This window comes from Lynx canadensis, chromosome D3 (assembly GCF_007474595.2).
Source record: "Lynx canadensis isolate LIC74 chromosome D3, mLynCan4.pri.v2, whole genome shotgun sequence".
NCBI lineage: Eukaryota > Metazoa > Chordata > Mammalia > Carnivora > Felidae > Lynx > Lynx canadensis.
Window position 1 is genome coordinate 40,777,166 of NC_044314.2, and position 14,505 is coordinate 40,791,670.

The following is a 14,505-nucleotide window of genomic DNA, read 5'->3' on the forward strand; positions in this document are numbered from 1 at the left end:
AAACTTAACATTTAAAACATGAAGAGAAGGGAAGAAATCACAGGATATGTACCATTTGCTGCTGGACAGAGTTAATGAAGCAAAGCAGAAAACCACTGAGTCTCATGGGTATCATTCGGTTGACTTGGCAGTGGTGAGAATTCTATTGTCAACTAATGTGGCAGTCTAGTGTTGCCTTCTGGAATCATTCCTATTGCCAAGGGAACACCAAAAAGGACATTAAAGTAAATAACCTTTTTTAGGGAGAGGGAAGGGGTATATTTCATTTGCAATTCACTTGTTAATGGTACCGGGTACAAGAATGGCCTGAGGCTGTCTAAAGAATTAGAACATTCTATCCTATCCCATTGATTTCAGTGAATCACAGGCCTGTTATACAGACGGGATTTTGCTGGTGCTACAATTTTCATAAAACCATAGTCACCTATCAGTTTCATTTTATGGCAATTTCCTAAGATTAAACACCAAAAACTTTATCAGGTCAGCATGGTTGCTAAGTTGAAGACCCAAGGCTGGGCTGTCGTCATAGATTTTCTGTTTGTTAGCAGCAGCTCTGGGATCAACATGTACCCAGTTTGACAAACTTTGTCTTAGGACAGTGTGGGTGAAGAACTGGCAGAGCCGGCAGAGAAGTCTTCTTTCTCTTCTATAATAGCACCCTGCCCCCAGACTGAATTCCAGTCCAGTGTCGTTTGCAACAGCAATGTCATCCTGTTTGTCAGGAGGGGAGCCAGTGTGAGGTGCTGTGGTGTGGCCCAGGGTATCAGGGTAACTCACATCCTTCATTTGTTCCTCCCTGTTGTAGGTGACAGGATACTCACTTTCTCAATCAGCATTTTAATCTTACATAGAGAAAGTAAAGTGAGTCAGAGCACTTGACCTTTGTACTTTGGACTGTTTTGATTTGGACCTCAGAGGAGTTCCCAGCTCCTCTTTTTTTCTGCTCATATCCAGGAAAACGTTGCAAATTTGTTGTTATGCCTTACTGAAGGTACTCAGGAAAAATCAGTCTGATTTATCAGTCTGGGTGCAATCAGGGGAGGGAAATCACAGTAACTTGAACAGAGAAAGTTTAATATAAAAACCTTTTTAACTCTAATAGGGGATTGGTATAAGTATAGAGGACTGTAAAGAATATAGGCTTGAATGCTTGTTTTAGCAACACATGTACTAAAATTGGAACCATACAGAGAGAAGATTCGCATGGCCCCTGCACAAGGATGACACACAAATTCATGAAGCATTCCATACTAAACAACAAAACGTTGAAACGGGGTACCCAGAGAAGGGCCCCACCCCTCTCCACAGCTGGAGAGGACCCAGCTGTGGTTCACTGGATGGCAGAGAAGTCTCTGTGGCATCATGTTGGTAGAAGCATGTAGGGTGCAAGGGAAAGCTGTTTACAGAGACGTGTCCCCTGGAGGCATTCTGTCACAAACCATCCAGGGGGGTGTTGGAGGCAGATGCTGTCTGCTGGGTGTTGCTGGCCACTGTGCACTGCAGAAGCTGGGGTTGGCTCTGTGCACTATGGGAAGCAAGGATCTACCAGAATGGGGAACAAAACGCCTTTCCTCCTGCAGCTTCTCTCTAGTGCCCTCTGTTGGAAAAAAGTATTATCGTGCCTGTTGGCAAAGGAAAAATATTTAAGGGCCCAGATCTGTTTTCACACAGCAAGCAAAAATAATAAATTTGGAACTTAGAATTAATAGACTGATAACTGGAATACTGACCCACTAATGATTTGCTACTAAGTTTTCTAAGGCTTTACCCTTCATAGCCATATGCTTTAGGCCCAATAAACTTAAGGATATAGTGTAGGCAATTGCTTTGTATCTACCTACAAAATCTTAAGTTTCTCACCCTACAGTGCAGGAATATTTACTACCCCAACCCTCAACCTAGCCACAGCTCAGCTAGTTCTGCATTTTCTCTGATGATCTGAAACAGTAATCCCACTTCTGGTATTGATGTCTATATCACTTAGGACTCTAAGGTTGTACATTACCAATTTGAACTAGGTAATGGGGGAGATGCATTTTTAAATTTTTTTAAAGTGTTTATTTATTTTTGAGAGAGAGAGAGAGAACATGAGCGGGAGAGGGGCAGAGAGAGAGGGAGACACAGAATCCAAAGCAGGCTGCAGGCTCTAAGCTGTCAGCACAGAGCACAATGTGGGGCTCACACCCACGGACCCTGAGATCATGACCTGAGCTGAAGTCAGACACTTAACCGACTGAGCCACCCAGCACCCCTGGGAGAAATGCATTTTAAGAATGCAGAAATATTGGGGCAGCTGAGTGACTCAGTCAGTTAAGCATCCGACTTTGGCACAGGTCACGATCTCACGGTGTGAGTTCGAGCCCTATGTCGGGCTCTATGCTGACAGCTCAAAGCCTGGAGCTTGCTTCAGATTCTTCTCCTCTCTCTCTGCTCCTCCCCAGCTTGCTTGCTCTCTCCCTCTCAAAAATAAATAAACATTAAAAAATAATAAAAAAAAAGAATGCAGAAATATTGCATGGAATCCCTATTGGTCAAGTTTCTTTGCCCTGCAAGTAATAGAAAACCAAGTATTAAAATAGCTTAAGCTGGGGCACGTGAGTGGCTCAGTCAGTGAAGCATCTGACTCTTGGTTTCGGCTCAGGTCATGACCTCATGGCTTATAAGTTCGAGCCCTGAGTTGGGCTCCACACTGACAGCATGGAGCCTGCTTGGGATTCTCTCCCTCTCTCTCTGTCCCTCCTCTGCTCTCTCTGTCTCTCTAAATAAATAAATAAATAAATAAATAAATAAATAAATAAAAATTTCTTTTAGTGGCTTAAGCAATAAATAGAATTCTCTAGTTCACATGATTCCATGGTAAAGCTGAGATGATGCATATTTGAAACCAGAGGCTCAAAAGATACCTCATGATTTAGTTTTTTCACTTTCTCTTGGCTCTGCTTTCCTTGGATTCCTTTTGGTCTCAGGCAGATTCTTCCCTCATAGTGGTCCCCAAATGCTAAATTATTTGAGCTGAAGGTACTCAGTGTGAGAAACAACAATAACAACAGCACCACAACAACAACAACAAAAACTGTCTTCTTAAGAATTCCATCAAAAGTCTTATAATTAAGTGATACTAATCCAGATTGGTGGCTCAAAACAATAAATATCTAAGAGAATGTACAACCATTACTAATAGGGGAAAACAGAAGCAAGCAAAGCTTCTTCTAAAAGCTTTCTAAAGCTTCTTAAAACCTTAAACTTTATCCCAAGTCTGGAGAGAGACCAGTGGGTGGAAAAAATAGCAACAGGGAGGAGAGTTGTTCAGTCTCTATATTTAAATACTTTATTTTTGAAATCTCAAGAACGTTACCAGTGAGATGATACCTCTTTCCTAAATTTTACTGACAATTATGATTTCCCAAACTGGCATAGAATTATATTTACACCATGGTATTTGGTTTACCCACATACCAATTTTGTTTGTTTGTTTGTTTGTTGTGATAAAAAATATATATAAAATTTACCATTTTAACCATTTTTTTAAGATTTTGTTTTTAAGTAATCTCTACACCCAACATGGGGCTCAAACTCATGACCCCAGGATCCAGAGTTGCATACTCCACCAACTGAGCCAGCCAGGGGCCCCTCATTTTAACCATCTTCAAGTACATAGTCTAGTGTTAACTATATGCGCCTTGTTATGTAACAAGTGAACTTTTTCATCTTTTGAAACTGAAGTTCTATATTTGTTGACCAACAACTCCCCTTTTCCCCTTCCCTCTTGCCCTGACGACCACCATTCTATTTTCTGTTCCTAAGAGTTTGACTACATTATTGAAAACTTTTTATTAGAAAGTTATTATTTCTCTTTAAGATAGTTTTCCAACCAGTGTGCCTTAAGACTGAATATTTGGAGAACACATTTTTGAAATACTGTCAAAGGACAGTATGATTTTACTTACAGAATTTTGACCTTCTTCCATACATTGTTTAAGGATGTGTCAAAGGAACAAGGTTAAATACATTTAGAGGTATAGTAAAATATATATATTATATGTCAAGACATATAATAGTCTTTTAAACATTTCCTTCATTTTATCTGATTACCTGGGCTAGGCAATTTTATTTGGTTACCTAAGTGAACTCTAGCAAATTACTACACTGTGTAATGTGGAGCAAATTAAAATCAGCAACTGTAATATATAACGTACAATGGTCTCTCAGAATTAGCACCGTACCTCCAATCGTACTGAATGAAGGCGAAATAATACTGCTTCTCCTATAAGAGCTATACCAGTGGCCTGAATTGCTGCTTTAGAATCCTGTCTATGAGAGAATCTGTATAGTAGATTGGCTCACTTGACCGGCAGTTGTACATCTAGAGAAAAGAGATGCATCTAGGTCAAAGGCTTTACTCATTAAAGGAATATCTTGCCTATACTCCTCAAACTAGAATTTATTTACCAATTTTTCCCCAGATATTTATTGAGTGCCTAAAGATGCGTGGCATTGTGCTAAGTTCTAGGGAAAAAATATTGAGCAAATTCAGAGATAATGCTGCTCTCTTTATTATAATTTCGCTCCCCATATATACTTTACTAGTAAGAAAAAAATATGCTAAGGAGCTAACATGAGTATTCTAATCAATTTATCAGCTATTCATTTTTCCATCCAACAAACATGTTACAATAAACTATCTTCCCCCCCAAATTCATGTATTGAAACCCTAACCTCCCATGTGATAGTATTTGGACATAGGGCCCGGGGGAGGTAATTAGGATCAGATGAGATCATGAAGGTGCCCTCATGATGGGATTAATGCCCTTACAAGAGAGAGTTTTCTTATGTTGTCTCTGTCATGTGAGGACACAGCAAGAAGGTGGCCATCTGAAAGCCAGAGAGCTCTCACTAGAAACCAAACCCTGATGGACCTTGATGTTGGACTTTTCAGCCTACAGAACTATGACAAAGTAAGTTTCTGTTGTGTAACCCACTCAGTATGTGGTATTTTATTACAACAGCCCTAGCAGACTAAGACACATGTATTGAGTTTATAGTAAGCCTCTGTGAAGGTAAAGATAAATGCCATGCCTTGCCCTCAAGGAAATTCCAGTCTCATGAGAATCAGGTATATAAACAAAGAAATATGATAAATGTAGCAAGGGAGGTGTGGTCGAGGGATAGTGATGATATAAAGGATGGTGTTGTTGACTCTACTTTGGATGGCTGACAAAAGTCTTTTCAGAGAAATCGTGAAACTTATTTTAGGCTAAGGAAGTATACAAAATTGCAGAGCATGAAACAATATGATTTATTGGGGGTAGGAGGACTAGAGCAACAATAAAATATTTCCTAAGAATTTGGAAATAATAGGATTGCCCTCTGGGAGTTAAATTAAAACTAACCATAAATGCCAGAGTTTAAATGTGATAATTTAGAGATAAAATTATTTCCAGGCTGACCTGACAGTAAACTGAAAAATGTATTAACGTATTTAATGACAGTGTCAACCAAAAGGCCACATTTTACAAAGTATTGGACTTGGGATGTCTGGCTGGCTCAGTTGGTAGAGCCTGCAACTCTTGACATCTGGGTCATGAGTTTGAGCCCCATACTTGGCATAGTGATTACTTAAAAAAAAAAAAATAGGGGCTCCTGGGTGGCTTAGTTGGTTAAGCATCTGACTTCAGCTCAGGTCGTGATCTCGCGAGTTCGAGCCCTGCGTCGGGCTCTGTGCTGACAGCTCAGAGCCTGGAGCCTGCTTTGGATTCTGTGTCTCCCCCTCTCTCTGCCCTCCCCTGCTCACACTCTGTCTCTCTCTGTCTCAAATATAAATAAACATTTAAAAAAACAACAACAAAGAAAAAGAGGTCTTTAAAAAAATAAAAAAATATTGGACTCTAATTTATGTCCTCCCTTTTTTTGTTAATATGAATGGCAGTGCAATAAATATAATCCTGCACATAGGTTCCATTTTGGATTAGAGTGCCAGGAAATATTTCCAGAAGTAGAATATTGTGTCCAGGGGTAAAATGCCACCACCAAATTGCTTTGGAATGTGTAAATTATACCATTAATGCTACTACAAAGTGCCAGTTCCACCACATCTTTGTGTGAAGAACTATTAATTGAGAAATTTTGCTGATAGACTGCTTGAAAAAAGTATCTACTGAGAGATCACACTATGCCAGACATTGTGTTAAGAGAGAAAAATGGTTATCATTATAATTTTTTTTGTTTAATATCTTTGATAAATAGTAATAGTTTCATGTTTTATATATATGTGCTTTACGATGTTTCTTCATTGTTAACTATATTTTTACATTCATTGCATATTTATTGTTATGGCTGAATGTTATCTCCCAAAATTCATGTTGAAGTCCTAACCCCCAATGTGATGGCATTTGGAGTTACTACTTTGAGAAGTAACTAGGTTTAGATGAGTTCATAAGGGTGGACCCCCCCATGATATGATTAATTCTTTTATAGAAAGAGGAAGAGAACAGAGTTTGCTGTGCCTGTGCTATGTGAAGGTGGCCATCTACAGGGCAGGAATAGGGGTCTCCCCAAGAACTGAATCTGCTGACACCTTGATCTTGAACTTCCCAGCCTCCAGAACTGTAAGAAATAAATGTCTGTTGTGTAAGTCACCCAGTTTATGGTATTTTTTGTAACAGCCTGAGCTAAGACACCTATTGAGGTATTCTTACTAATTCTAAGATCATGACCTGAGCTTACTAATTCCAGGGACCCCTGGGTGGCTTAGTCAGTTAAGCGTCCAACTCTTGATTTCAGCTCAGGCCATGACCTCACAATTCATGAGTTCGAGCCCTGCATCCAGCTCTGCACAGACATCATGAAGCCTGCTTGGGACTTTCTGTCTTTCCCTCTCTGCCTCTCCCCCGTGTTCTCTCACTCACTCAAAATAAATAAATAATTTTTTTCTAATGTTTATTTATTTTTGAGAGAGAGCGTGCGAGAAACAGGGAGAGAGGGAGACACAGAATCCAAAGCAGGTTCCAGGGTCTGAGCTGTCAGTACAGAGCCCAATACAGGGCTTGAATTCACGAACTGTGAGTTCATGACTTGAGCCGAAGTCAGACGCTTCACCAGCTGAGCCACCCAGGTGCCCCATCAAGATAAATAAATTAGTTTAAAAAAAATTAAAAAATAAAATGCACATTAAGATGTTGGGTAGGGGAGCTTGGATGGATGGCTCAGTCAGTTAAGCATCTGACTCTTGATTTTGGCTCAGGACATGATCTCACAGATTATAAGATTGAGACCCATGTCAGGGGGAGCCTGCTTGAGATTTTCTCTCTCTCTCTGCCCCTCCCGCTCAAAATAAATAAATAAACATTAAAAAAATTTTTAAAGATGTTGGGTAGTTTAGTGGTGCCTGCATTCAAGGGATTTATATTCTAAAGAGGACACTGAATAAAAATGAAAATAAACACGTAAGCTAATTTCAAATTCTAATAACAGTTAAGAAGAAACTATAGTAGACAAATGACAAAATGGGGAAGAGTTTTTGGCTAGAATTATGAGGAAATATCTGGTGAGAAATGACATTTGAGCTGAGAGTTTGAATGATTTAGAGGCAAACACACCAAACTCCAGAGAAAGACCCTTCAAACAACAGGAATAGAAAGTACCATGGCACAGGGACCACCTTAACCTTGGTGTGTTTAGTGAACCTAGAGACCAGTGTGGCTGGGGTGTCAGGATCAAGGAGAAGAAGAGTGTAGTGAAGTGAAATTGGAGAGGTAGGTAGGGGCCAGATCATGAAAGTCTTTTGAAGAGAATGGGAAGGCATTTGGGTTTTATTCTAGTAATAAGGGGAAGCCTTGGGAACAGTTTAAGCAGCGGAGAGGGAAAGGACATAATCAGACTTCTGCTTTTGAAGATCCTTCTCACTGCTGTATGAATAACGGACCATAATGTCTTAAGTGGAGACAGGAAGTCCTGTCTACTGCAGGAATCCAGGCACACGATGAAGATGATTTCGATTAAAATTGTAATCCCAGAGATGATGAGAAATGGATGGATTTAAATACATTTTGATAAGTTGCTGATGAATTGATCAGAATTTCAGACATTCTAATTCTGTACACCTGGGAAGGGCCCAGAAAAATGCAGTTAACAAGTAACCAAGTGGCTCTGATGAAGTATACTGAGAAAATATATTTGTAAGGAACTGAGAACGCACCTGACATTTCTTTTAATGAAAAGGAAAAAGTGATTTAAAAAATAAAATTATTGTTTTATGTTTGAGAAACTATAAGAGCTTTCATTTGGTAAAATGATCCCAAACTTTGAGTAAAATTAAGCAAAAATTACCATAGCAAAATGAGTATCAGTTCATGTTTCTAAAAAGCTGGTCTCGTTTTAACTTTTTGCCTCTCTTTTCCATATGTATTTTTTTTTTAAGTAAACTCTACCCCCAAGGTGGGTCTCAAACTCATGACCCTGAGATCAAGAGTGGCATACCCTACTGACTGAACCAACAAGGCGCCCCTCCACATGTTGTGTTTTTTTTGTTTGTTTGTTTTATTAGTTTATTTTGAAAGAGTGAGAGAGGGAGAACAAAGGAAGGGCAGAGAGAGAGGGATGGAGAGAGAATCCGAAGCAGGCTCTGCACTGTCAGCACAGAGCCTGATGTGGGACATGAACCTCTGAGATCATGACCTGAGCTGAAATGGAGAGTCAGAGGCTTCACCAGCTGAGCCACCCAGTGCCCCCTTCCACAAGTATTTTTAATACCTTTTCCCTGTGGACCTCCCGATGGCTGCCTCCCGGCTTGTGCTTCCATGGTTAGCATTCCAATATCCAGTTCTCTTCTACCTAAGGCAATTGCATTTCCCCAATGCCTTGATATCACATATGGCCATGACTTGCTTTGGCAAATGCAATGTGAGTGCAAATGACCTGTGTAATCAACTCTTTAGCTCACTGTGATGGATGACTGGGGAAGCCCATGGTAATACACAAATGCCATGAGACCAAAACAGTCTGGGATTCTGAGACTGGAGAACAGCTGTCAAGAGAATAGGCAGGATCCACAGTTGACTGAGTGAGCACTGGGGTCTGGGGTTGTTTGTAATTGCAGCATGACCTAATCTACCTTGATCAATCTCTTCCTGGGGAAGTTCCTGGGGGTTCACCTTCATTGGGCTCTCACACGGCTGCTCTGTGGCAATGATTAGCTTTAATCAAGACCCACCTGTGGCCTTCTCTGGAACCTCCAAGATGAAAATACCAGATGATTTTCCAGTAATAAGCTAGAAACTTAAATATATCTTAGCCTCAAAGATCTCAGACATAGGTGTCCCTCTGCCATATATTGTCATCTTCAGTAAAGATAATCTAGATGATAAAGGTAAGTCTTCTCAACCCATTCTGGACTGCTTCTATCTTTTAGGATGCACTCAGTAAACAGTCATCAGAGGTCACATCAATAGCACCTGTGTTCTGTCCTGTACCTCTTGTGGAAAACCCAAAAAGCTTTCGTCTGTTTGAATATATTCACATCCGAAGTACACATGATTGTTACCCAAAACATAGTATGTATTTAGCAAGGAGTAGGATTTATAGAGTTCATTTACATCTTACCTTTCAAATTTCAATGAGGCCCTTTGGAAACAGAACCAGTAATAACTCCATGATGCTCAGCATTACCTTGGCCTAAATCTGGGTTTCTAAACCTCAGCACTATGACCTTTTGGACAGGGTAATTCTTTGCTGTGGAGAGTTGACCTATACATTGTAGACGTTGAACAGCATCCCTGGCCTCTCTCTATGTAGCCACATCCCTGGCCAACAGCACACCCGAGCTATGACAACCAAAAATGTCCCTAGGCATTGCCAAATGTCTCCCAGGAGGCAAAATGACCTAACTACTGGCCTAAAGGAAGGTATATGTTTGCGATAGATATTCCTGAACAATGACAATTTAAAAAGCTAATCAAGTTTGTGTAAAAATTTATCAATATCTGTATTTAAGAACAGACACAGTAGGGGTGCCTGGGTGGCTCAGTCAGTTGACTGCCTTGATGTTGGCTCAGGTCACGATCTCGCAGTTCGTGAGATCGAGCCCCACATCGAGCCCTGCATCAGCCTCCTCGTTGCAGGTACTGAGCCTTTTGGGATTCTCTCTCTCTGCCCCTTCCCTGCTCTCTCTCTCTCTCTCTCTCTCAAAATAAATAAACATTAAAAAAAAAAGCAGACACAGTAGATATTTTAATGAAAGCAATGGTCCTGCCATTCTTTATTTCTAACAATAATACATATTTACAGAAGGAAAAGAATTGTACATTTTAAATTCTGATCACTATACAGATTTGTTGTTGTAGTTGAGTAATAAAGGAATGAATTTCTCAGTGACTTTTTAAAATCCATAAAATCAATGTTTAAAGGTACAAATGGTACTATAAACATTGAATAACTGGAGTACACTCACTTCGAAATGAAAGACACCTAACACCAGGTAAAGAAACAAAGCAGATCTCTCTTAGGAGATCTAATCTGAAACTCTCTTTATCCTAGATTCACAATCCAATTTTTCAAGCTACAATTTAGAAACTTGGGTTGAAAAGCCCACAAAGAAAAATCTCTGTAGGTTTGTGTTGGGTTAGAAGAATTTGATCTTTAAAGAGTAACACGTGAACCAGTTTTTCCTTTATAAGGCCTTGAAAAAATTGCATCTTGAAGCACTATAGAGAAAGTAAAATATTTTGTTAATAGTCAACAGCTTCAAATACTGGTTCTCATCCCACCCCCCCCCAACCCCCTGGTTTGATTGAGAAATAACGGACATACATCACTGTATACTTATGTTTAAGATGTACAGTATGACAGTTTGATTTACGGTTTTCATTTTTTTGAAACAATGAATTGTCAATTCCTTTTTATAAAAGGTTAAAGGCACAGTGAAACAATGAGTATTTGCACTTCACCATGTTAGACCTCAAGATAATTAATTCAGAAGGCAAAATAATTCAGGCGGCCAGCACCTCGTTTGTCCTGTAGGTGGCAAAATTATCCTAAGAGGAATCCAGGGACAGGATGCAGAATTGCTGTGCTGAAGTTAATAGTGGTAAAGGATTTAAAGCTTGCCTTAAAATATGGTTTTCAACGTTTTGAAGTTTTTTTGTTTTACAGATTTAAAGATGCCTTTTGTGTTGCTCTGAATTAATGAAGCTTTATTTTTCTGGATAATCAGTACTAATGCTCAGAAATAAATTATTACTATTATTATTAATGAAGCTTTATTTTTCTGGATAATCAGTACTAATGCTCAGAAATAAATTATTACTATTATTATTATTATTATTATTTTTTTTTAGGGACTAGATTTTCAGTCTGGTTATCTTTGAAAAATGCCTCTCTTTTTGTACTTGTCGTCTAGCAGGTTTTGCTTTATTGGATGGTCCATCCAAATTGCAGGACAAGAGCTTGTGAAACTAAAAACCTCTTCCTACTTGTTTGCAGCTGTAAAAAGCAAGCTTGAAGCCAGTATCTAAAAGGGAGGAAATAAGGCCCTCTAGATTTCATCCGGTTTTATGTTTTTCTAATTACCTCACAGAGGATGGCAGAATAGTAAGCAAGACTTTAAAGAAGGAATGGATAATTATAAAACATTTGGGGCAGCGTGATTATGACTACATTTATGTGTAAGAAACAAAGTTTATAATGATTACAGTTAAAAAGCTAAGTATAGCCAAATATTTTATCCTCAGTTGTTATCACTAGTCTTCATAGCTTCCTTTTCTTCCTTTCAATATAGAAACATCATTCTATGTCCTGGATTCGTCATTAAAGATCCAGATATGAAAAAACAGAGTCATCAGGTAACCACCAGTGACAAGCACTATATATATAGTTATTTGAAGAAGTAAGACTAAATGGGGGATAGAAGGGAGACAGTATAGTATGTTATACCAATATGTTCTGGAAATGCTGACATAGTATGACTTTTAAAAATAGAGAATGGGTAGAGCAAATGAAAAAATTTTAATTGTTTCAGTTACCATATTGGTGATGGTGGTTTTAGCGTTGTTATTCTGAGGCTGCTGCATGTGTAAGGTAAATAAAGGAAGTGAATAATTGTGGGATAGTCTAACTCTATCATGCCCTGTGTTCTTGAAAACCAAGATTCTCGGTGTAGAAAAATGGAGATATAGTAGTAACCGGAAGGATTAAGTAAAATCCCTGTAGTACTCAACTTGACTTGGAAGTTTTACAATAAACTCAGAAAGTGTCTTATCTTGTGAAAAAAAATAGGTATTTCCTAGCTCTCTCCTAGAAACCATGACTAAGCTACTAGCAATGAGCATGCATAGAGTCCTGATTATGATTTTGAAATGCCATTTCTCACTGAAAGTAACCAAGCTTTTTAGAGAGATGGCTGATTCCAGGTCTGGGGCAAATAACACACAAGTTGAGCCTGGATCTTCTGAGATAGCAAGGAAACTATTAAAGATGGCTAGTGTAGTGTCAAAACGACTCAGCACCAACTTGGGGTGGCTCCCAATAGCCAGATATGGGACAATTTGAACTTCAATAAGGTAATATTTGAAATGGGTTGAGGCCTATCAAACATGTTTGAATCCATGAGTTCATAACACTGAAAAAAAAAAAAGAAAAAGAAAAAGTGATCTCTGGAAGAAATAGGAAACAAGTTTATTATCTTGAAAATTAGTAAATAAAGGGAAAATACAAACATTTACTTTCCCTTTCCTATACAAATCTGACCGTTGGTCAACCAAATAGTAGATGTGGGGAAACATCTCTTTATAAAATGTTCCAACTAATAAATGAAAGAGAAATGATAGGGTTAGAATATCCTCCAACTCACAATAAATCAATGGATCAAGGCATTGAGTATCAATTTCAGCTGACATCACGAAAAGAGAGAACCAGACATTGTGTGCCCTCTGATGAAAGAACACACCATGACCTATAATCTTGCCAAAAAGGATTAAACCTGAGTCTATTATATTTGGATCCATGTGTCAATATTCAGAGGAAAGAGGAACATGCTGAATTGCACCATGAGTATACAAACAGAAAAATACAGGCTGTGGATAACTCTATCCAGACCAAGTTCTTAACTAATAATACATTTTAAGGAAAAGGAAAAACCTACAGATTAAAAATACACACTTAGGTACTGATATCACTGTAGTGGTTACTCCTGTGGAAGACAGCTAATAACTGTGAGTGGATACACAGAGGACATCCAGAGTGGCTGGCAGAGTTCTAAAACTGTTTCCTACATTTTCTGTTTGGTTTTCAGTATTTATATTTTATTTTTTCTAAAAGATAAAAGTAAAAAAAAAATCAAAGCCCTTAGGATTTTCCACTAAAAATTATGAATATGAACACTTCTATAAATATCAGCTAAAGGTCTTTAAGAAATTACCTATATTATAGAAATATTTCTAAATAATAAGCTACAAATATTTGAAAAATATAATACTAAATTCTTATTGTGCATAGTTATAAAAAGTCAAAGGATTAAGTATACATTGTTAACACATTTACTTTGTTTACAGTATTATGTTTTATAATTTGGTTAAGCGGACTTTGTTGACTTCCAAGATTTTCCTTTCCTACTTTGATACAAGGCTACCCATATTATTCTGTTAGAGATTAGATAAGCACTAGAGCAGATTTCAGGTTTCCTTGAATGTCCATACTTGGTTTCATTCTCTATCTTTTTACATAGAACAAATATAAGTTATCTTGCCCAACTATGATGATAGTTATTAATCTATAGCATTACACATAGTATCATCCAATTTGCAAATAAAGATCGTTCACCCACATATCCTGCCTCATGTTCTCTTCTATACCTTGGTGGCTGATGGAGACTATTTTTTGTTAAGTGTCTAAGAAAGTCAAGAATGTAAAACAGATTTAAACCATCCCAATGAAAGCAGTTTTAAAATGCAATATAACAATAAACATAGACAAACATATAACTGTGTTGTACATTTTTGCCCATCGAACATTGACAATTTCCCTCCAATTGTTCGAGCAGCATCTTAACAAATGGTGCAATTGAATGGTCTCCTCTCCTTTCCTTTGAATAAAATTATGTGGTGTTTGAGTGATTCACATATTCCAGAAGTGACCGGTCTAAAACCCTTCGGATAAGAGCTTCCTCAATTATATTAAAATCCTACAATAAAGAAAAATAATTAGAAACATAGAGTCAGAGATGATAGTTTTCAGCAACTGGAGGATAAAGGTCAAGGCAATGCCTCATTTTGCAGGAAAGTAGAGCTCTGAATTTAGTGACCTGTCCCACGTTTCCACAGAAACTCTCATAAACTTATCCCAGAACTTTTGCTTTGGGGCTAGTACATTTTTCTAGTTCTTCTTAATGCATAACAATTAACTTGTTATTGTCATAGTAGAATAGCCTTGATTTGGAGTTTACACTAGTAATCTTTAGTCAACATTATAAATCATGGTCAGGGTGCTATGTTCCAAGTAAACTTCTAATATGGAGTA

General features: G+C 38.2%; 1 protein-coding gene and 1 non-coding gene across 2 annotated transcripts in view; one reads left to right on the forward strand and one right to left on the reverse strand.

The window, feature by feature from the left end:
- The first annotated feature begins 1,150 nt into the window (after window positions 1-1,150).
- On the forward strand, window positions 1,151-1,255 carry LOC115498911. The gene has a single exon (XR_003964018.1). It is a non-coding gene; the product is annotated as a U6 spliceosomal RNA (small nuclear RNA).
- Window positions 1,256-11,319: 10,064 nt separating this feature from the next.
- RNF125 (ring finger protein 125) overlaps window positions 11,320-14,505 on the reverse strand; it is a 38,823-nt gene continuing 35,637 nt past the window's right edge. Inside the window, 1 exon segment of the mRNA XM_032595358.1 lies at window positions 11,320-14,170. Within this exon segment, the coding sequence (XP_032451249.1) occupies window positions 14,084-14,170 (87 nt within the window). The 3' untranslated portion in view covers window positions 11,320-14,083.